General features: G+C 32.6%; 1 protein-coding gene across 17 annotated transcripts in view; it reads right to left on the minus strand.

Moving 5' to 3' along the window:
- The window catches only part of PPIP5K2 (diphosphoinositol pentakisphosphate kinase 2), a 69,265-nt gene that overhangs the window by 34,765 nt on the left and 12,162 nt on the right, over positions 1-22,338 (minus strand). For 13 of the 17 annotated variants that reach the window (XM_008683865.2, XM_040622011.1, XM_008683864.2 and 10 more), the window contains exons 6-19: positions 21,764-21,918; positions 20,426-20,527; positions 19,120-19,281; positions 17,442-17,563; positions 15,658-15,759; positions 14,468-14,554; positions 13,650-13,725; positions 13,459-13,568; positions 12,687-12,772; positions 10,433-10,558; positions 10,169-10,290; positions 9,720-9,902; positions 2,355-2,496; positions 1,374-1,597 (exon numbers count right to left, since the gene is read on the minus strand). In XM_008683865.2, the coding sequence (XP_008682087.1) occupies positions 1,374-1,597; positions 2,355-2,496; positions 9,720-9,902; positions 10,169-10,290; positions 10,433-10,558; positions 12,687-12,772; positions 13,459-13,568; positions 13,650-13,725; positions 14,468-14,554; positions 15,658-15,759; positions 17,442-17,563; positions 19,120-19,281; positions 20,426-20,527; positions 21,764-21,918 (1,799 nt within the window). The remainder of the gene's footprint in view (positions 1-1,373; positions 1,598-2,354; positions 2,497-9,719; positions 9,903-10,168; positions 10,291-10,432; positions 10,559-12,686; positions 12,773-13,458; positions 13,569-13,649; positions 13,726-14,467; positions 14,555-15,657; positions 15,760-17,441; positions 17,564-19,119; positions 19,282-20,425; positions 20,528-21,763; positions 21,919-22,338) is intronic. The other 4 variants (XM_040622013.1, XM_040622010.1, XM_040622007.1 and 1 more) reach the window with 1 other exon arrangement.

Consider the following 22,338-nt stretch of genomic DNA (forward strand, 5'->3'; position numbering starts at 1 on the left):
TGTCAGATAATAATTCTTTGTTTGCTAAATCAGTGTTTCCTAAGAGGCCTAAAGATACATTCTTGATATGTGAGATATTTTTATCTTCTTTTTTAAGAATTCATTTTGCAAATCACTGAATCATACAATATACCTAAGATTGTCTACATTATACATCTCACCAAACAAATAAGTAGTGTTCTCTCAGGCTGAAAGAATAAGCTCATCTTTAACATGTACACAAATAATTATAGGTAAATTGTGTACTGTCTGAATTCCCAGTTTTTCAAAGTCTGTAGTTTTTCCTGAACTTTCTATGAATATTAAGGGATACTGATACTATTTTAACCATTTTTATATGTATTTTAAAGTAAGGCTACTTTTGTTCAGCATCTTGATATTTTTCATGTATTCCATTTTTTCCTGCTGTTTAACTTTGGTTCATATGTGGAAAGTCTGATCTACTCCAATCTCCTCTTTATAATATCCAAATAATCTTTAGTCATTGAGTTGAAAACAGGTCCCAAAGTTAGGAAAAATTTAGGGGCACCTGGGTGGCTCAGTCAGTTAAGCGTCCAATTCTGAATTTCAGCTCAGAGAATCTGGAACCATTTTCTGCTAACATATCCTGTATCTCACTTGTCTTATCAATTGCCTCTTTGTTACCGATCTGGTTCTCTGCCTAATTACATTTCAATTATTTGAATTCTGGTTACACCTTTATTTTATTCTCCTATAAATGAAAAGACCCAAGACTTGCACCCTTCCAATAACAACTTACACCTTGACCTCTAAATAATTTTTTCAAGGGGCGCCTGGGTGGCAATTAAGCATCCGACTCTTGATTTTGGCTCAGGTCATGATCCCATGGTCATGAGATTGAGCCCCACGTCAAGCTTCACATTGGGTGTGAAGCCTGCTTAAGATTCTCTCTCTGGCCCTCCCTCCCTGCTCTCTCTCAAAAAAAAATTTTTTTTTCAAAATACCTGCACATAAAGTAAAAAGACTTGCAAATTTTACATAGGGCCAACCTACCATTTTCTCCCACTCCTCACATACTTTCATAGCACAGAATTGGTAGGTACGTAATAAGCAGCCAATAAATATTTCAGTGATTTATTCTATCCTGTTTTCAGTTGTCTTGTTAGTATATTATTGTTCCTTAGGAGTATCAGTTCTTAAATTTTAAAGTCACTATAATCAAACTATTAGAAAATCAAGTAATGATTTAATAAAATAAAAAGCTTAAAATATAAATTCATAATTACTTACTTTCCTCTTAAAAGTTATGGATTTTACAGAGAGATGAAAAGCAACTACCTTTTATCCAGTGACAGACAATTTATAAGAATCTACAGAACACTATAAGAAATCTGATTCCTAGATTTACTCACCTGAGGGATAACAATATCTGCTAATGCCTTTGAAAGCCTATATAATTCCATTGTATTTTCTAATTTCAAGGAACCATTATGCTGGACGTCATATTTTATACAGTCATATATGTCAGGGATTTTACTTATGTCATATCTTCCATTCTTTGTTTTAAAGTCTTTCTCCAACTTGGACCATCTACGTAGCATAAGCTCTAATGTTTCACTATGGTAAAGCTGAATATCTAAAACAACATAAGATATTTAGCATATTAAACTTAGAATCAGATTAAGGGTGTATACTAAAAAGATGATAATTAGAAGCTTTTTTTAAATGTCAGAGGTGAAACTGTTAAGAAGGCAGGGAACGTTATCGTAGGCATATACCATTAGCAACCACATATTTTGTAGACTTAAATAAAAGATGTAAATAATTGGCTTAGGACTTGGTCTACAAAAGACCTTTCTTTATGTTACACACTTCAATAATCAGAAGAAAAAGAACAACAATTATAACAAAGCTCTTTTAGGCTATTTTCAATTCTGAATTTTAAGTACTATTCTTACTAGAGTCGCAGAACTAACAGAATAGACAGTCTTTAGCAGAAAGGAACCTTAGAAATTAAACAGTTCAAAGGATTTATTTTTACCAGAAAGAATCCTAGGTTTCAAAATTGCCCAATTTATAACAAAGCTAATCTCAGAGTTAGAGCCCAGATCATTTTCCTATTGCTTGTTTCTTATTATACTGCCTATTTGCTGCCTAACTATATGGCAATGCTACAGAATTAAATACCAATATTTTATTATCTTTTTCATGCTATCATAGAGAAAAGAAACTATAACCTAGTTATTATTCTTCTGCTGAATGTATGTTAACTCATACCTACAATAGTATGAGGCTTAATTTCTTAAGATTGATGCATCTTATTTAAAAATGTTTATAGTAATTGGATAATAACTGTCATCTGTTTCATGTTCCAAGGAACACATAATATTTACCTGATGATTTGGGATCTTCCATTCGATGTCTGATTTGAGAAGTCAAACTTTGTATCAAGGAATAAACTTTGTCACAGGTCTTCACAGGGTTTTTAATTAAATGCATTGATTTGATAAGAGAAATGCTTCCGGATGGAGTAAGCTACAAATGAGGAAAGTACAAATTTTACCTCTAGTTATGCCTAATTGTCCAAGAGAACAATATACAAAATTTTCCAATAGCTGGAGAATAATACCATATTATAAATTAAGATAGTCCCCAAAATATAGTAATAAGATCAAGAAAGAAGCAAAAATCTCAGAATTTCATGTTAAAAAAATAGTAAAGATTAGTTATCATTAGATTACTCACATAGCAAATTTAGCAGAAGTACTCTAGCTTACAATGAAATTTCTAACTTACAGGGACAAATTGCTGACTCAGTATGGTTCTAATCATTCAACATATATTTACATGCAACAACCCAAGGTTAAGCAACTTGCCTTAAATCAAACCAATAGTTTGTCAAGAGTGGGAAGAAAAAAACAGGTGGTCTGGCTATAGCGCTTGTCCTCTTAACGACCATGCTAATGCCTTTGTGATGAGATTTTCCTAAGTCAACAAAATCCATCAATGACAACATAGTTTCAAATTACAGTTTTGATATTTAGCATGACAAGTTATTTTATCCCATTAAGAAAGTTTCTTTAAAGTAAGTAAAGTGAATTTCACTTTTTTTTATTATAAACTAGTTAGTTTGGATCAATCTAACCATTGAAGAAAAGTAAGAATTCTGGGCAAATAATTTCTGTATTTCTGCTTTAAGGTATCTGAGAGATAACATAGTAAGGAATTGTGGGAGCAAAACTCATAGGTCAGAGATTCAGAGCGTGATCCTGGCATTTCGGTCTATGTTTGCACTGGAGACATTTATTGATTCTGAATAGATAGCAGAGAGGTGGAAGAGAGCTTTAATAGTCTTATTAGATTAACGGGACAAAAGTGAAGTCCAGGGTTCCCGAAAGTAGAACTCTGGCAAACCATGCATTTAGGGTTTGAGAAAGGAGAGATGAATCAGAAGCAAACCAACCCATGAACAAACTGCAGACTGGGTTCAAGTCAACTGTTGGCTTTCAAAGATCTGTTGTGAAATTGGATTAAGGCAATCTTAGATTTTTATGTCGACAGGCACGTGGCAGGAACAAATTTAGAACGCCTTAATGGAAGATGATAATACAATCTTAAGCTAACTTTATTTCCACAAACAAATATGCATCCATTATTCAGGATATTCAGGCACAAAAGAAAACAGGATAGTATGAATGTCAATAAGCGTAATACACAACAGAAACAGAACAAAAGAGACTCTAGGTATTAGAATTACTAAAAACTAAAAAATGAGGAAAACACTAATTTGAAAAGATACATGCACCTTTATGGCTACTGCAGCTATTTACAGTAGCCAAATAATGGAAACAGCCTAAGTGTATACATATAAATGACCAGATAAAGGAGATGTGGTGTGTGTGTGTGCGTGCATGCGCACACACACACACACACACCACACACACACAGGAATATTATTCAACCATGAAAAAAGAATACAATCTTGGCATTTGCAACATGGATAGATCTAAAGAGTATAGTGTTAAGTGAAATAAGTCAAAGACAAACACCATATGATTTCACTCATACATGGAATTTAAGAAACAAATGAAGAAGAAAGTGACAAATCAAACAACACTCTTAACTATAGAGAACAAACTGATGGTTACCAGAGGTGAGGTAGGTGGGGGGTGGGTGAAACAGGTGATGGGGATTAAGACTACACGTAATCGTGATGAGCACTGAGTAATGTGTAGAATTGCTGAATCTCTATATTGTATACCTGAAACTAATAAAACACTGTTAACTTTATTGGAATTAAAAAAGAAAACAAAGAACATAAAAATAAACAACACCTGAAAAATGAGGAAATTTCCTGTGTTCAAAAAGATAAAACACTAAAAATAAAAAAATGCAAATGACTGAAAAATGACAAATTAAATATTAAAATAGCAAAAAGAAATTTTAGAATTGAAAAACTACACTGGCTGAATTAAAAGCACATAAAATACAGCCAGAGATAAATTTAGTAAATTGGAAGACTGGTGAAAAAATTTTATCCATAATAAAGCATAGAGACCAAAGGATGAAAGAAAAATTTAAAAAAGGATAAGAGAAGATAAATTACTAACAAACATATATTTAGAGACCCAGAAGAAGGTAACAAATGCTACTTTAAAGACAAAAATCAAAACCAGAAAAACAACTTCCCAAAATGAAACTACAGATCCAAGAATCCTAATCAACTACTAGCAGGATCAGTTTTAAAAAAGCAATCTACATCTAAACATACACCAGAAAAACTGCTGAAAATCAAAAGTAAAAATGTTAAAAGTGGCCAGGAGGAGAAAGAAAGAAAGAAAGAAAGAAAGAAAGAAAGAAAGAAAGAAAACAGAAAGATTATCTTCAAAGGTGCAACAGTAAGATCAACAACTGACTTCTCAAGGGAAACACTGGAAGCTAGAAGATAGTGTAACAATATCTTCAATGCAATGAAAGAAAATAAATGTTATCCTAGAACTCTATACCAAGTGAAAATATCCTATAAAGTCAAGTTGAGGGGCACCTGGGTGGCTCAGTTGGTTAAGAATCCAATGCTTGATTTCAGCTCAGATCATGATCTCAGGGTTGTGAGACTGAGCCCCATGTCAGGCTCTGCTGCTGGGCATGAAGCCTGCTTAAGATTCTCCCTCTTCTTCTGCCTCTCCCCACACCCTCCCTTCCTTAAAAAAAAAAAAAGAAAAAAAGAAAAGTTGAAATAAAAACATCTTCAGACAGAAAGGAATTCACCACCAATAGACTAACAGAATTAATATAGTTGTTCAGACAGAAGGAAAATGGTCTTAAATGGAACCTATGGACTTCAGAAAGAATAAAAGGTAATTTAAAGGGCACATGAAGGGTGCCTGGGTGGCTCAGCCAGTTAAGTGCCCAACTTGATTTCAGCTCCGTTCTTGATCTCAGGGTCTTGAGTTCAAGCCCCTCACTGGGCTCCACGCTGGGTGTGGAGCCTACTAAAACGAAACATAACAAAACAAAAAAAACAAAAAAGGACAAATTAATGATAAATCTAATAAAAACTCCCTACATAAAATAATAATAAAAATAGCACTGTACAGCTTAAAAGATACAAAATTAAAATATTAAAAGCAATATGAAAGCATATAAGTTGCAGGCTAGGCAAATGTTACAAGGACTTTAAGGCTTGTTGCTAAATGTATGGTCTAGGGAATAGCAGGCATTGGCATGAACTGGAAGCTTATTAGAAAGCAGAATCCTAGTCCCTATCCCAGATATGATGAATCAGAATCTGCATTCTTAACAAGACTCCATATGATTCTTATGCAAGTTAACATTTGAATGGTATTTTTCTAGAGTCCTTGCATTGTCCAGGAAGAGTAAGAGCACCACGTATGAAAACATTCGACTTTAGTAAGTCATAGAAGCCTACTGTCATCTCTGGGGTAATGATAAAACAAACAATAAAATCAAATATAATTTTTAAGCTAACAGAAATAAGTAAAAAGTACCAATTTCAACAAAGGAAGAGAGAAAAATTAAAAAGGCAGTATAAATATAAAGCCCTTGAAAATATAGTGGATTCACATTTGTCAATAATTTATATCGTAAATAAAACTGCCCTAAAGATTTTCGTAATACATTTAAAAGAACCTGGCTAAATGCAGATTGTAATAGATACACCTAAAAATGTAATTTCAAAAAGACTGAAAGTAAAAAGGTAAAAAAGATGTACAATGCAACACCAAGTAAGAAGGGAAAAACTGTTGTTGCTATATTAACTTCAAACTTTCAGGCAAAAAGTACTGATGGATATATATCATTTCTAAATTTGTATCTAATAACATGGCATCAAATATATAAAGCAAAGATTAAGAGAACTACAAAGACAAGGAAAATCCACAATTAGAGTGGGAAATTTTCATGCACGACAGTGAAGAAAGAAAAAAACAAATAAAAAAATTCAGGAAGAATTTTTGTTTTTACTAAAATGGTAAAAAGTTAGAAATAAAGTTTAATTCAAAATGCCACAGGTTTTGGACTTCTAAAAAAAACCCTCTGAATAATCTATGATCAAAGAAGAAATCACAAAGGAAATCAGAAAATATCCCAAACTGCACAAACCTCAAAATGTATACATGCAATCATAAAGGGAAACTGATAGCCTAAAGTCCATATTTTAGAAAAGACTGAACATTCACGAGTTAATAAGCACGCAGCTAGTGACACGCGTTTACAGAAGTAGAAGGAATACAATATTAAACAAATAGTAATTAAATGGAAAACAAGTGCATCATAAAGAGGACCAACAAATTAAAGATATTTCTTTGAAAGGACTAATAAAGTGTATCAATCATAGTTAAACTGATCAAGAGAAAAAAAGACAGTACAATGTTAAACAAAAAGGGACATCTCTACAGATCCTGCAGACATTACAAAGAATTTAAAGAGGATATGATAAACAAACTTCTACAAGAATGTAATTTAATACTGACACAAAATGTAATAACTGAAAATTACTAATTATTCTGGATTCCATGATTACAATGATTACATGATTTCCCACAAAGAAAATCCCCATAGGATTTACTAGTAAATTTTACCAAACATTTAAAGATATGTACACAAACTCTTTCCCCAAAATAGGACTCCCTAATTTTATGAGACTAGCATAATTCTGATATTGAAAGTAGGCCAAGGCATAAGAATAAAAATGTGAAGGTCAGTCTGACTCATGAACACAGATGTAAAACTCCTCACCAAAAATAGTAAACCCAAACCAGTGAGATATAACAACAGCAACAAAATATATACATATATAGATAAAAGTTGAGTTTATTCTAGGAACCAAGATAGCTTTACATCCCCCCAAAATCATAGATACAACAGAGGAAAGGCAAATAATGATAAAATTTTCATTTAGCAAAACAGGAACAAAATGGAATTTCCTTATTTTGAAAAAGAATAGCTATTAAAAAATCTAGAGAAAACATATTTAATGGACAAATGTTAAAAGTCTTCTTTGAGAACACGGACAAGAAAAGATGTTTTTCTATTTAACACTGTTTTCAAGAGGCTAGTTACTGAAGACAAGAAAAATAATAAAATAAACAAGATCGGAAAGGAAGAAAAACCCTGTATGCTTTTAAAGGATAAAGAAAAATCTACAAATAAATTATTAAACTAATAAATGAGCTCAATAAGGTTGATGCAATAAAGTCAATATTAAAAAGCTATTTCTACATAGCAACAGTCAGGATAAAATTTTTAGATGTACTATTTACAACAGGATTAAACATATATTAGAAGATATAAATTTTCAGAAACTACAGATTTGATCCATGTAAATCAATACTGCAACAGCATTTTTGACAGCTTATTTTAAAGTTTAGATGAAAATGCAAGGAAAGCCAAGAAAAACTTGAAGAAGGAACCATGTAGGACTTGGGAGATCTTATTCAGTGGCACAGGATCAAGAAAAGAATATAGTATAGAAATAGACCACACATTTATATTATAAAGATGGTACCACAGAACAGAGGGAAAAGGACAGTCGTTCAGTATGTGGTGCTAAAGTATCTGGATGTATATACAATTGGGCAAAAATCAATTTTGACATCCTTACCTTATAGCACACACAAGTCGATTTTAGCTAGATTACAGATAAATGTGAAGGGCAAAAGAGTAAAGCTTACAGATCATACATAAGAATATTTTATGACCTCTAACTAGAAAAAGATGTTATAAGCAATACATTAAAAAGTACTGACCACAAAGGGGAATGGGAGATACAGGCATCCAGTTATTGAATGAGCAAGTCATGGGGATAAACTGGCACAGGGAATACAGCCAATGGTATTTTGATAGTGGTGTATGGTGACAGATGGTGGCTACATTTGTGGTGAGCATGACACAACATACAGTCTTGTCTGTCTAATCCCTGTACTGTATACCTGATACTAATAAAACAATGTGTGTCAATTATACCTCAATAATTTAAAAAAAAAGAAGATACTAGGCTATACCAAAAAAAATGCACTGACCATAAAGGAAAAAATTAAACTTGGAATTCATGAAAAATAAGAACCTCTGCTTATTGAAAGACATCATAAAGGCTGAGTAGGTGGTAGGATTTAGAATACATATAAAAAAGAGCTCATATCCAAAATAATTCAAGAATTTCTACCACTCACTAAGAAAAATACAGAGAAGCAGTAGATAAAAAGGACAAGAGACTTGAAGAGAAGGCCTCATGAAAGGATATCTAAACAGTCAAAAAATATTAAAACCACACTGAGCTACTATTACACCTCTCCCTTCAGACTGGCCAAAACTGAAAAGTCTGGGAATACCAAGAATAGAGATTATGTAGAATAATGATTATTCTCAAGGACTTCTGATGGAATTATAAATTGGTTCAATGGCTTTGGAAATCAGTGTGACATTATCTACTAATACTGAAACATAAGCATACTGTGGGTCACAACAATTCGAATCCTAGAATATGCCAAGAGAATGTATGCTCATATGCACTAGGAGATATACAATGACAGTCATAGCAGTATTAAGCACAAAACTGTAACAATGATCCAAAGTATATATAATTATAGTATACTCATAAAATAGAATATGGGTCATCAAACTATGGCCTGCAGGCCAAATGTGGCCTGTGGCATAGCCCATGAGCAAAAATCGTTTTTACATTTTTAAAAGGTGGTTAAAAAACAAAAAGAATATGCAACAAGAGACCAAATGTGACCCACAAAGCCTAAAATTTACTAACTACTCTTTGCAGAAAAAGTTTGCCAATCCCTAAAATAAAATACTACATAGAAGTGATTACTGATCAACTATGGAAATTCTCAAAAATATAGATGAACATCACAAATACGATATTGAGCAAAAGAAGCCAAACGTAAAAGAAAACCTACTCTATTGTATGAAGCTTAGAAAACAGCCAAAACTGAGACCATAGCGGTTAGGGAAGCATATTTATCCAAATAAGTTTCTTGATATGAGAAGACTATAAAAAAAGAGCAATATAAAGCCAGGGTAGTAATTATTTCTAGGAGACTGGGAAGGAGTTGCAATTGAGAAGGAGCACACAGGGGCCAGAGGTGTCCCAATGTTCTATTTCTGTATCTGGATGGCGGCTATAGGAGTGTTTGCTTTATAATACAATAGACTCTAAGTTTATGTTCTACATAATTTTCTGTATGTGCATGGTATTTCACAATGTAAGAGAATTTGCTAAGACCCACCTTTTCATAGTCTTCAGCAGTAAAATCTCTATCTTTCTGAAGTATTTCATGAAGTCTTGCTTTCACACGTTGCTGACAACTGCTCAGAGAGTCACTGTCACTATCCAAAAGACCATTCATATTTGCACTTTTTACCATCTGAACAAGAATGGGTGTAAGCTCTCCTTCTAGAGCTAAGAGCCCCTAAACATAGTGAATAAAGACAATACAGATTTTAAAATTAGTATGCAAATTAATAGAAAGCATTTTAATAATTATTTTGTTACACACTGAGTTCCACAAGGTATAAGCTAACTATTTGCAATAAATTAACTTTATTAATAATATAGCCCATCACCATTTCAGCACTTGCGTTTGAAATTTCAAATTTGGAATTTTTAAACATTGCCTTAGCAAAAATCTTTTAAAATGTAATATTAGATGACATTCCTAGTAATTCTTATTTATACCTTTGCAAAAGCAGCTGCAGTCATCTGGACTCGTCCTTCATCAGAGGCATATATTTTGAGGTCATGTCGGTAGGTACTATGTAATCTAAGTAAACCACAACCAGGAAATCCTGCATAATCTCCTGAAAATAAATACTCAAATCACTTAAGCTATATTTTTGACTCAAGATATTTTTATAAATATTTAGTAACATCTCAAAATAAATAAAGATTTGAAAACATCATGCATAAATTTAACCAAATTAAAGAAACGCCAAGATTTACCTTGACCTCCAGGATACATACACCTGAAAGCTCTTCCAAGTTCTTCAGCCTGGACCCTGCCTGCAGGAGTTAGTTCTCCTCCCCATTTTAGAACCAAAAGCAAGGATGGTTCTTCTCTTCGGCTGTCTAAGACACATGTGAATGGATAGAGGCAAACATCAAGGTTGTTTCTTTCAAAGAGACACATTTCAAGTTTAATTTTTTCTTTGTTCTATCTTCTGCAGTGGAATATAGCTTTTACGTAAGTTATTTTGTTCCTTTGAACACACCTATCTTTGTAGGCTTTTCTTCTGTTAGGAACACTCTTTTGCTCCTTCTGCTAAAATCTTACTAAAATTTTAAAATCTCTTCCATACTTTACGAAGGAGGCTCTTTCTCAGTTTTCTGAAAGAAGTATTGTTCTACCTTCCCTGCTCTCACAGTGACATGACACCAACAGTATTTGCCCCATATATTTAATTTAGTTGTACTAGCAATGCTAGATTAAGAGCTCCTTGACCACAGGATCGGTATCCTGTCTTTAGATCAAAAGTCTCACAAAAAAGGTAATGTTAGCTGAAGTGAAGATGTATACATTTTTATGATGAGGAATCAATGATTTGCATAATTTTTAGGACGACATGGGATGAGAAAGCCTAAAATTTATTATAATTGAAGTTTATGAATGGTATATATATATAATAAAATGTAACCAAGAGCAGCTTTTTGAATTTGGAATTGTGTAATCTCTTTATGTTCCAAAGATTTTCTCAGATATTAGGGGAAGTTCCACAAGCAAATGAGTTTCTACACTTAATTTATCTCCCCTTTATCATGTCCTAAGATCTATATTGGGCTACAGAAACAAAGGTAACGTAAAAATAAGTAATAGGGGGCACCTGAGTGGCTCAGTCAGTTTGGCACCTGCCTTCAGCTCAGGTCATGATCCCAGGGTTCTGGGATCCAGCCCCTCCTTGGGCTCCCTGCTGAGCCTGCTTCTCCCTCTCTCTCTGCCCCACCCCCTGCTCTTGCACTCTCTCTTGCTCTGTCTCTCTCTCAAATAAATGAAAAAATCTTTAAAAAAAATTTTTAAAAATTTAAAAAAATAAAAATAAGCAACAGAAGTGCTAAAAAACTTAATGATGATTCATTAAAAGAGACAGAAATCAACCTTTTTCCTGGGACTAGACAGTAGTTGTATGTGCCTTATTATGCAGGCTAATATTAATTTATGGAAGGATTAATTAACAGACTTTTTCAATCACAGTTATTTATTGTTATCACAAACATTAAAATATAAGAAATTCATCTGTAGTATTAACCACAAGTGTGACAAAACAGCAGCATGTCAAATTTTAAAATAAATTTATAAAGATCAACATAATCAAACTTGTGCTTGCATTTAAGATAATCATTGCTTCAATTTATGCCACTATAAATAATGACATTGTGAATAACCCCAAAGATCAATCTTTCCCTAAATACTGACAACTTCCTCGGGATAGATTCTTCGAAGTAGCATTAAGATCGAAGCATATGAACATCTTCTGAAGTTTCTAATATATACTGCCAAATTACTTTTCAAAGAGGTCAATTTATACTCCTACCGATAGACTGAAATCTACTCACACTGTATTCTCATTAACATTCTTTGTCACTGCCTTGACAAAAGAGTAAAATAAGAAAACACTTTGCTAGTGTGACAGCCAAAAGTAGTTATTACTATTATTATTATTATTTTATCGGGCATCTACATTTCTCCAACCCCTGCCCATTTTTCTTTTAAAAGGTAAATGAATTTATGGAGTTTTATGCTGACTACAGAGACTGACCTTGTTTAAATGCTTATTCTGACTTTTTCAGTAGAGGAAAACAGCTGTATTGGAAACACTTTTATTATGTATTTTTTCAGTTTTCTTGTACTTTATGAGCTTTCTTCCTGTATACTCTGCCCTCTTTTACCAAAAGAGGAAGAGAGGGGTCCATTAAGTAACATGCAGATATAAATAAACTTTCTGAAAGAATCGTAGAGTAAAAGGGAAGTCCTAAGCAGTTTACAAAACAATAAAATCTATCCTTTACTTAAAGGATCAAGAATAAAATCAATCCTTTACTCAAAGGATAGAAGGGAAAGTTAACAAACTCTACTTTATTTTTCCGTTATTCAGCATGTCAGTCCCTAAATTATTACACAGAAGAGGGTCCAAAGGCAGTAAAATGAGTCGTTAAGTCCCTACACATAATTAAAACACAATAGGCATTAATAGTGATATACCTTCTTCTTCACTAGATGTTTTAGGACAACCGTGAGGGAGGTAAGTTAATTGGACTTTACGATTTATTCCAGAAAAATGGCCATACCTGAAAAACAAAACGACAAGCAGAACAAACAATATTTAGTAAGTATCCAATATAACCTCCTAAAGAAAAACTAAAATCCATCTAGAGAAAAACTACATATTAATGTCCCCTTCCATTTGTAATTTTTGAATTCTCTAACATATCCTCGCAGAAAATCTCTGTGCCATAGGTAGTCATTCTAATCACATTAAAAATGAAAATACAAAAAAGCTTCTTTACAAAACTTAGACAATTTTGAAGAGATGACAAAGTATAGAAATATAAAAAAATAAATGTATGGGTATCTAAAAATAAAGGGAATAAGATTCTAAGTGGTCAAATATATGAAGCTTATAATAGGAATACCGGTGTAATCAACTTCACTCGATTAACTCAAAATTGTTTTTTAATTAAACAACACTTAATCAGTGGTCATGTTAGCAATTTGGCTTTCATCCTAAGTAGTACTTCATAAAATATCCAAATTCTTCTCATCAAAATGAAAAGTAAAACTAAAACAATAACCTTCAACACAACAATCTATTTTCTCACTGGTACAAATGAAGATCTCACTAGACTTTCACTAATTTCTCTTCAGCTATAAAGTGCAAAAAGATCAAACTGTGAGGAATTTTAACAAACTCATACATTAAAAAAAGAACACTGCAAGTAATTATCAAAGTTAAGGGTTTCAGAAAGATTCTCACATTTCTAATACAGTCTTAAGTTGTTCAAGTTTTGACTTGTTTTCTTCAATTTCAGAATCATTATTTTGCCCCAGCTCCATAAGAAGTTGTCGGGCAATGTCCAGCACTTCCTATAAAATAATAAAGAACTGAATTTTTATGTAACCTTGCCATTAGCAATTTAAAACCAACAAGAGATAAAATGCACTTGCCTGTAATTGTTTTGGCTTTTTGAGTTTTAACTTCCCAGATTTGTATCCATCACACTTTTCAAAAAGATCAAAAAATCTTATAAAAAAAAGAGCGCAGTTAGTCCTTTGCAATAATTAGTATTAACACTATATACTTATACAAATCACTTATAAATGAAGATATGAGACTCAAGGTCTATGGATTTCAAATACTGTGTGTCCTCTTTCACTATAGAACGTTGCTCCTCCACTCTGAGCAATAAAACTTACTATTCTCCTGACCACATCAAACTAATAATCACTAAATTAATTTTAAAAGTTTTCTCATGATGGAAACTGAGTATATGATTGTAATACTAAATATCATATTCTCTAAAGTCACTGCATGCATATACATATTAAAAAATGTTTCAACACATATTTATTGGCTCAAGTTTTTAAATTTTGTTGTTTCCGAATCAAATACTGAAGAGAAATAAGATAAACTTCCATTCCACTAATTTTCTTCTAGGAGGTTAAGAGGTTAAAGACTCATAGAAAGCAATGAAGAGAGTAAGAAACCAAGATTAAACAGAACACTGTAGGATGTTTACGCCTTTACAACCGTAAATGAAAGCCAGATCAGACAGACAAGAATTGATGGATAGCGCCAAAATAATTTCAGATGCTGATACATACAATTATTTTACGTGAATTTTGTTTGCATCCAGTGGTTTAAACTAGTGGCCAAGAAATGGGAAAACAGTTTTTCCATATGACGTATTAATCAAATTAGCTAATCACCTATAAGAAATCTTAAATTATCTCCTGAGTGTTAAATTACTCCCCTTAAAACTTACTTTTGATGCCTCACTTCCATTTTCATTTTTTGTTTTGGTGTTCGATCCCCATGACGTATTACAGCTATGACACATCTGAGTTCCATCCTAAAATAAAAAAAAAGTTCTCGATTTTCTAACAAAGATTTCTGTTACATAATTCAGACTAATACAACACCTCATTATTTGTTTAGAACCATCTTTTACCATTCTGAGATCTTTCCCGTGAAGAATAGTACTTGTAACAACCAGTCGATTTAATCAAATTCAATCTTAAAATTTTAAGAAGCTGGAGGGGGAGTAATATTAAGCTCTGTATCAGCTTCCTCTCTAGAGATAGCTATGCTCACACTGGGATAACAGTAAACGAATGGCAATCCTGGAACTTCATTAAATACTTGCCCTGCAGCATAGATCATCACAGACAGAGATTTCATTAAAGCAAAATAAAGCTTTACTTTATAGCTGCTCCTTGTAAGGACAGAATAAGTATTTCATAGTCAAATTACTAGAAGATAATACTGTCTTAGAAAGAATGCTAGGGTATAATTTAGTGTGTGCCAAACTGTAAGCCACAGAATACAACCCCACAGGATTTTAATAAGTTACCTAAAAAAATTTTATGTTGAATAGTTTGAGAATACTGGTTTAAAACATAATTTTTTTTTCCCCTCACCCCAACCAGGACTTCTCAGAATTTTTAAAATGCTAATATAGACGTCTAAGCTATGAATATGAAGCATTTGTTCAACTCACCTGAGTAGCAGGGGGTTTCAAGCAGTAATTTTCACTAGTAGAATGTTATGAGACACTTGGGCATTATCAGTCTTATTAATTTACCTCAAGATAGACCTGTATATTTGTTTCTTTACACAGAGTACAGAAGTTGTATGACCACTGACTATGAACCTTTAAGTGACATACCTTTCGGCACCTCCTTTATTTTTATGACTTAACTCAATAGTTCTATAACTATCTAAGCATTTTTCAGGACTTTATCCCCAAAATTTTATTTTTAACAATATAAAAGATTTTTAGTCTAAGTGGACCCCTGCAGAAGAAATATAATCTATTTCTCCATCTGCAGAGTGAATCATATGAAAACATACACAGTATCCAATAATCATTCAGAAATTTAATCTCTATTGTAATAGCAGAGACTGATGTACAAAACCCAACGAATTTCTAAAAATGAAAATATTCAAACTTACATAGTTCCAGATGTAGTTGGTACAATTGGGATATCTTCAGCTTCTAAGGGTATTGACCAGGGGATATGAAATTGTGGCGCGAGCTCTCGCATTACAATATTGCTTTGATACAAAAAGAAAAGACTAGAAATTAGTTCATTTTAAGACAAAACTCAGTACTTAACAACTAACCATACAGAATCATAAAAGTTAAGGTCAAACTAGTGACCCTGTGATTATAGCACATAACAGTAAGTCAAAGAATCAATCCTGATTTTAAAAAAATTAGATTAGCAGTTCTAAACTGGTGCATTAGAACACACTGAAGTGATGCCATAAATTTGGAATTATTTATTATATACCTTAGTTTTGAAGTATAAATCACACTGGAGTCTAATAAATAACTATAATTACATTATATCCACTTATAGATAAATTTGGAAAACCAAGATTGTCTCTTCTTTATGGCCACAGGTCATTTCTTTTCTTTTTTATTTTATTTATTTATTTATTTAGAGAGAGTGTGTGCAAGAAGGGGGGGACGGGTGGAGGGAGAAGGAGAGAATCTCCAACAGAATCCCCGCTGAGCTCGGAGCCCTACGTGGATCTCTGAGATCGTGACCTGAGCCAGAACCAAGAGTCGGACGCTCAACCAACTGAGCCACACAGGCATCCCAGGGATTAGTTCTTACCTGTTTGCTGATCACTTCTGAAGTTACTCTAAATCCCATGGCTCTTTTTAAACAAATTTCCATTATATTTTACTATTAGGGTTAACAATGGAAACATGTTAAGTAATTATAACACATTTTTTGTTTTGTTTAAATTTAGCATTTATTCATGTTAAAATTTAGTAAGCTCCCCCAAATTTCACCTTAAGGGTAAGTTCACCAATCTTTAAAATATACTATAAAAGCTGACTCCAATTATCACAATACACTTTAAAGTGTAACTTTCTTATGGCTTTGTCATATATACTTTGAAATGGTTTAAAAATATTTGTCTTGTGAATCTTCTAAGTCAAGGTTTAAGAAAATAGGTCAAAGAAAATAAAAATGGCATTTCTACATGCAGTAATTTCTTTTGGGTTCACTTGACAATCTCATAAGATTATCTTTAAGTGACACATAATTATAGAAAGCAGTATCATTCAAAAGAACCCTGAATTCCAAATATTTCTATTCTACTCTGGTTACTTATTTCATGAATATTCATTTTATACCTTAAAGTAAGAGAATGAAACCTTTTCAACTGTAATGATATATCAAAAACTTACAGAACAAAGTAAACTAATAAATTAGCTGTAATAATCACTGTATAGCACTTCTAAATCTTTAAGTTAAAGTATCTTTATTTTAATTTTTTTTTTGTAAAGATTTTATTTATTTATTTGACAGAGAGAGACAGCCAGCGAGAGAGGGAACACAAGCAGGGGGAGTGGGAGAGAAAGAAGCAGGCTCCTAGTGGAGGAGCCTGATGTGGGGCTCGATCCCAGAACGCCGGGATCACGCCCTGAGCCGAGGCAGACGCGTAAGGACTGCGCCACCCAGGCACCCCTAAGTTAAAGTATCTTTAAGCCATCATCTTTACTGGCCATAAATTACTCTCTGCCTTTGATAATCCAAAGTATAACTCAAGATTTGGCATAGTTCTTTGGGAATGTCATTTTATGAACATTGATTTTTATTCTAGGGTGCTTGCAGGACCCTGATCATTTGATGTTTACAATTTTTTGGTTTCTGAATAGCTAATACAATTAGCTGTAACAAAGGTAAAGAGGAGAAATATAAAGAAAAAATTCTTACCCAAGTATTTTTGCACAATCATCATAATACTTCATGGAATTTTTCACAAAGCTGAAGCCATTGACATCACAGACATAGGACTGTCCATTGGCTCGTAACAGATCAAAACCACAAACTGTTTGCTATTTAAAATAAATTACAAACTTTAAAGTTACATTTGAGTTAGGATTCACAGTTTTTTAGTTTTATTATAGCATATCAAATTTTACAAATGCCTAGAAATTTACTACTGCTTATTAGTTCATTTCATAGTAAGTAATAAATGAAATTATTCATCTGTAACCTCAGTACTTTGAAAATATGTAAAACATACCGTATGATCATTTGAGTTCCCCATGAAATAAATATAGAACAAAAATGCTTAAGAGATAAGAGAGGCCAAAAAATAACATGCTATTACAAGACGTTCTTCAAGTAACATTTAATTAAAAAACAAGAGTGAAAATTTTTTAAAGGCTTTGTTAAATTTTGTGATAATAGAAATTGTATCACTTTAACCCAAAAAAGCATTAAGGAAAAAGTTTTGAAGATATGTCCCAGAGGAAACGTCCCATTATCCCTATGAATCTTTTTTTTTTTTTTTTTTAAAGAGATTTTATTTTTAAGCAATCTCTACACCCTATGTCAGGTTCAAACTCGCAACCCTGAAATCAAGAGTCACAGGCTCTACCAACTGAGCCAGCCAGGTCCTCCTCCCACCGAATCTTTTAAACCCTGACAACTATATCCCTGTGAGCACCTGAAATAAATTTACTTTATTTGGGAGAAGAAAACAGTTGCAAGGTATGAATTTCCGGTCAGGCTCCAGAAATTTTCTATCTTTTGCATTTTATATTTTAATCATCACGTTAAGTATAATGTGATTTTAAATCATGTCTTTCGGAATCCTGGTATTACAAACTTAAAACAATTTTTATAGAGCCATTAAAATGTACTTATAGGCTAATATTCCTTCCACGAAAGTGACTTCAAATTATTAAGACATAAAGTATTTATTATTTAATAAACAGTAACACACTAGTCTTTACCTTATATACCCAAGAGAAGACTTCAAAATTGTAAAGTTTATCTTTTAATAGATCAAGTTGTACTACACTTCAGTTTAAATCTTTAACATACACTATTAGAAGCCTAATGATATAGACTGAGGGAATTAGTCAAATGTTAAAAGTAAAAAGTTTTCTTTAAGAAATGTATTTGTATTGTGTTCATAAACACACTTCATCATATACAATAAATAGGCTAAAGGATGTATTGCCAAAGCTAGAAGACTGCTAAGGACCTTTTTTATTCAGCAAAGCAATCATTTATCAATTCTGAATAAATAGTACTTTTAACCAGTTGTTTTTACCATATTAAACAATACCTCTAAACACTGGTTAATGCTACTGTTTCAGTTAAGTTTTCCTCCATCGTTTTAATTTCTGAATTAATTGGCTAAGTTCCCTTTTATGTAACACAGAAAGAATACAGAGAAGCAAAGGCTTTCATTTATTATATATTTTTATTAATGGCACCACAAGAATCTCCTGAGAAGTACATAAACAGCTCAAATGTATCATTTTTAATCTTCTCAGCTTACTTCTCCAATTAAATGACCATATAACATTTCTTTTACTCAAGAAAGAAAATTAGAATTTCTTTTACAGGGGTCTATATGGCCTGTAAAACATTTTACCTTAAAAGCAAGGCAGACTTTCCAGGCAATTAATTTCTCTCGTGCATTAAGAATAACAGGGTATCTAACTTCTTTTCCCTCACTGTCTCTTTCCACCTTGCCGTCGAGTGCTGGAGATTTTCGAGCTTCAGCATGCGCGTAATCTGGACCCACGGTATAAACCTTTAATAAATGTTAAAATATATATGTATTAAAAATTTGTACATTATTTAAATTGTATTAAATTTAAAAAAATAGCAGACAACAAATCAAAAGAAAAAATAATCAATAGAAAATACTTCAGTTTCCCAGACTGTTCTTTTCATACTTCTTTCTATTTCACATGCCAAAATTTTCAATACACTGGAAAAGATTATAATTAATTACACGGCAAAACTGGTAATGTGAAGGTCTGTTCTCCACAGAAAATGATCATACTGAGCATTATGCGGAACACAAGGTTGTATAGGATGGGATCTTTTCCAAATTTTTTTAGCTTACCCAAAGGAGAGGTACAAATAATTATAAAAACATTATAGAAGGAAGTAATGGCCAAAAGAAAGATTAAAAAATGGGGGGGGGGTGGACTGAAAGGCAGAAAAGAAAGGGAACAGCACACTAAAAGGTAATCAACACAGAGGTCAGAGGCATTAAAGAACACGATGTATTCAGATAAGTGCAAGTTATTTGGTGCCATTTATACTGTAAGAAATAAAGTTCCTAGGAGAGACTGTGAAATAGTCTGTATGCTGCCCTTGTGAACCTGATTATTACCCTATGGTCAACAAAATCCACAAGAGAATCTTAAAGTAAAGGTTCATGATCAGGTTTATACCTTAGAAAAAAAGGCACTCTCAGACAGAGACTGGCTGAAGGTAAAGCAGTTAAGACCTTATCTGTCACCAAAGGAAATCAAACATATTGTTATACTACAGTTGTTGCAGATCTCAGATCATCATTTACGCCAATCAGTGCTTGGAAACTAGTAGCTATTAGACTTAACCCACTAATTTTATTATTTAATGTCCTTTTAAAGAAGCACACATATTATTGTATCACAAAGTTGGTTCTTAAATATTTTTATAACTTCATTTTAATAAAATTTGTCTCCTTGGCAATCCTGTTTTAAGCATCAAAGAACATTATTCTAAAAAAAGGGTCCATAGGCTTCAGACTGCCAAAGGCATTTATAATACAAAACAGATAAAGAATCCCTAGACATAAAAAGAAAGAGATCTGGAATAGAGTCTATCCTCGGGGTAATCTCTTTTTCTGATATCAATGGTAAACTAAATACAAAATTAAAGTATACTGTAATCAATCCTACCTTTACATCAGTACCATCTGTGGGCATAAACTCTTCATATATATATGAGCCTGTTTTTCGTACATTGCTTTCTGGGGAATAAACACTACTTCTACTGCCAATCTGAAAAAGAAAGATGTCCACAAATATAAAAACTAAATTATTCATCTCATTTTTATAGTATAACCTTTTTACCATCTATTTCTATCTTAGATATTTCCAAAAACTTTTTTTGGTGCACAAATATTTAAGAACACTTACTATAGAGTTGACACTGTATTATTTTCTGCTGTAATATAACTTACATGCAAGTTAAATAGTATAAGACTACAATGAACAGTAAGAATAATGTTACTAAGATTCAACCATACTCTTGCATGTAACCCTCTTTTGTTCACTTTTTCCCCTACAGAATTTTCCACTGTATAAGTACACCATAATTTCTCTCGTGCATTAAGAATAACAGGGTATTTCTAAGCTTTAGCCAGTAGAATAGTGTTGCTTTCAACATTCTTATAAGTGTCGCAGGTGCAAGAGCATTTCTAAGGTACATACTACAAGTAGAATTACTAGGTGATAGAATTACTAGTGCTCATATTCAACTTACAAAGATAATGTCAAAATATTTTATGAACTGTTTTAACAATTTAGAGTCTTCTAGCAATGTACGTGAGTTCCTACTGCTCAACTTCCTCATCTATAACTGGTATTGTTAAACTTAATATTTGCCACTCTAACGGCTATAACATAGTATCTCACGGTGTTCTTACTTTGCATTTCCATGATTGCTTGTAAGTATACATGCATTTTTAATCTTAACATATTATTAGATTATGTTGCTAAGAGGTAAGAGGCTATATTAATTTACATTTAAGCTGACATCTGGGTTTGTGTTTGTTTTCCAATCTTTTTGATCTTTGCCAATCCAAAAAGTAATTCAATGTCATTACCTTTTAAGCTTCATTTGCATTTATTTTATTATGGGTACAGTTTTGAGCATACTTTCATGAATGTAAAAGTTACTGGAATCACTTGTATCTATGAATTATCTATCTTGGGGGCTATTTTTCTTAAAGACTACTGGTCTTTACCTGAATTTCTCATATGCCAGATACATAAATGGAAGACAGAAAGAAAATCAAGTAATTTTCTTGGTATTTCGTATGTAGAAATTTTGCATAAACAACATTAAGTAAGTAAAATAATGCCTTGCTCTTCTAACAAAGAAGGATATCAGTTTCAATTTATCCCTGAATGATACATTCTTATTTAACCTCAGTTCTATTAAATACTTGATTACTTTTAGTAGAATTTGTACGAAGTATGAAGAACAGTATCCCCTAGGATAACAAGGTTTACCTTTCGAAAAAGTCTTTGACTTCCACCACCAGCAGATGTTGGATAGTAAATGTAAACGTTGTGATCCTCTGCACTGACTGGCTTTTCGACAAATGGCTTTTGAAAAACTTCACCATTTACTTCTACATGATCTTCCCCTTCAATCAGATTGCATTCTAAAGATCAGATATAACAGCAGGAAAAATTACATATCGTATATTATCTACATATAACATTATTATTAAAGTTTTTACCAGACTAAAGTTTACAAAGAAGAGTGACCTTGGATGATGTATGATTTGATTTTAATTAAAAATTTATGCAGAGATGCCTGGGTGGCTCAGTCAGTTAAGCATGGGATTCTTGGTTTCAGCTCAGACTATAATCTCAAGGGTCCTGAGATGGAGCCCAGGGTCAGACTCCACACTCAGCAGGGAGTCTGCTTCAAGATTCTCTCCCTCTGCCCCTCCCCCATCTCTCTAAAATAAATAAATAAATCTTTTAAAAAATTTATGCAAACAACATATACCAAGATTTATGATCTATGATGTTAAAAACGATAGTTGTTCTTCAAAATCTTGTGAACCTGCCATTTT

The sequence above is a fragment of the Ursus maritimus genome, unplaced genomic scaffold (assembly GCF_017311325.1).
Source record: "Ursus maritimus isolate PB19 unplaced genomic scaffold, ASM1731132v1 scaffold_5, whole genome shotgun sequence".
In the NCBI taxonomy this organism is placed as follows: Eukaryota; Metazoa; Chordata; class Mammalia; order Carnivora; family Ursidae; genus Ursus; species Ursus maritimus.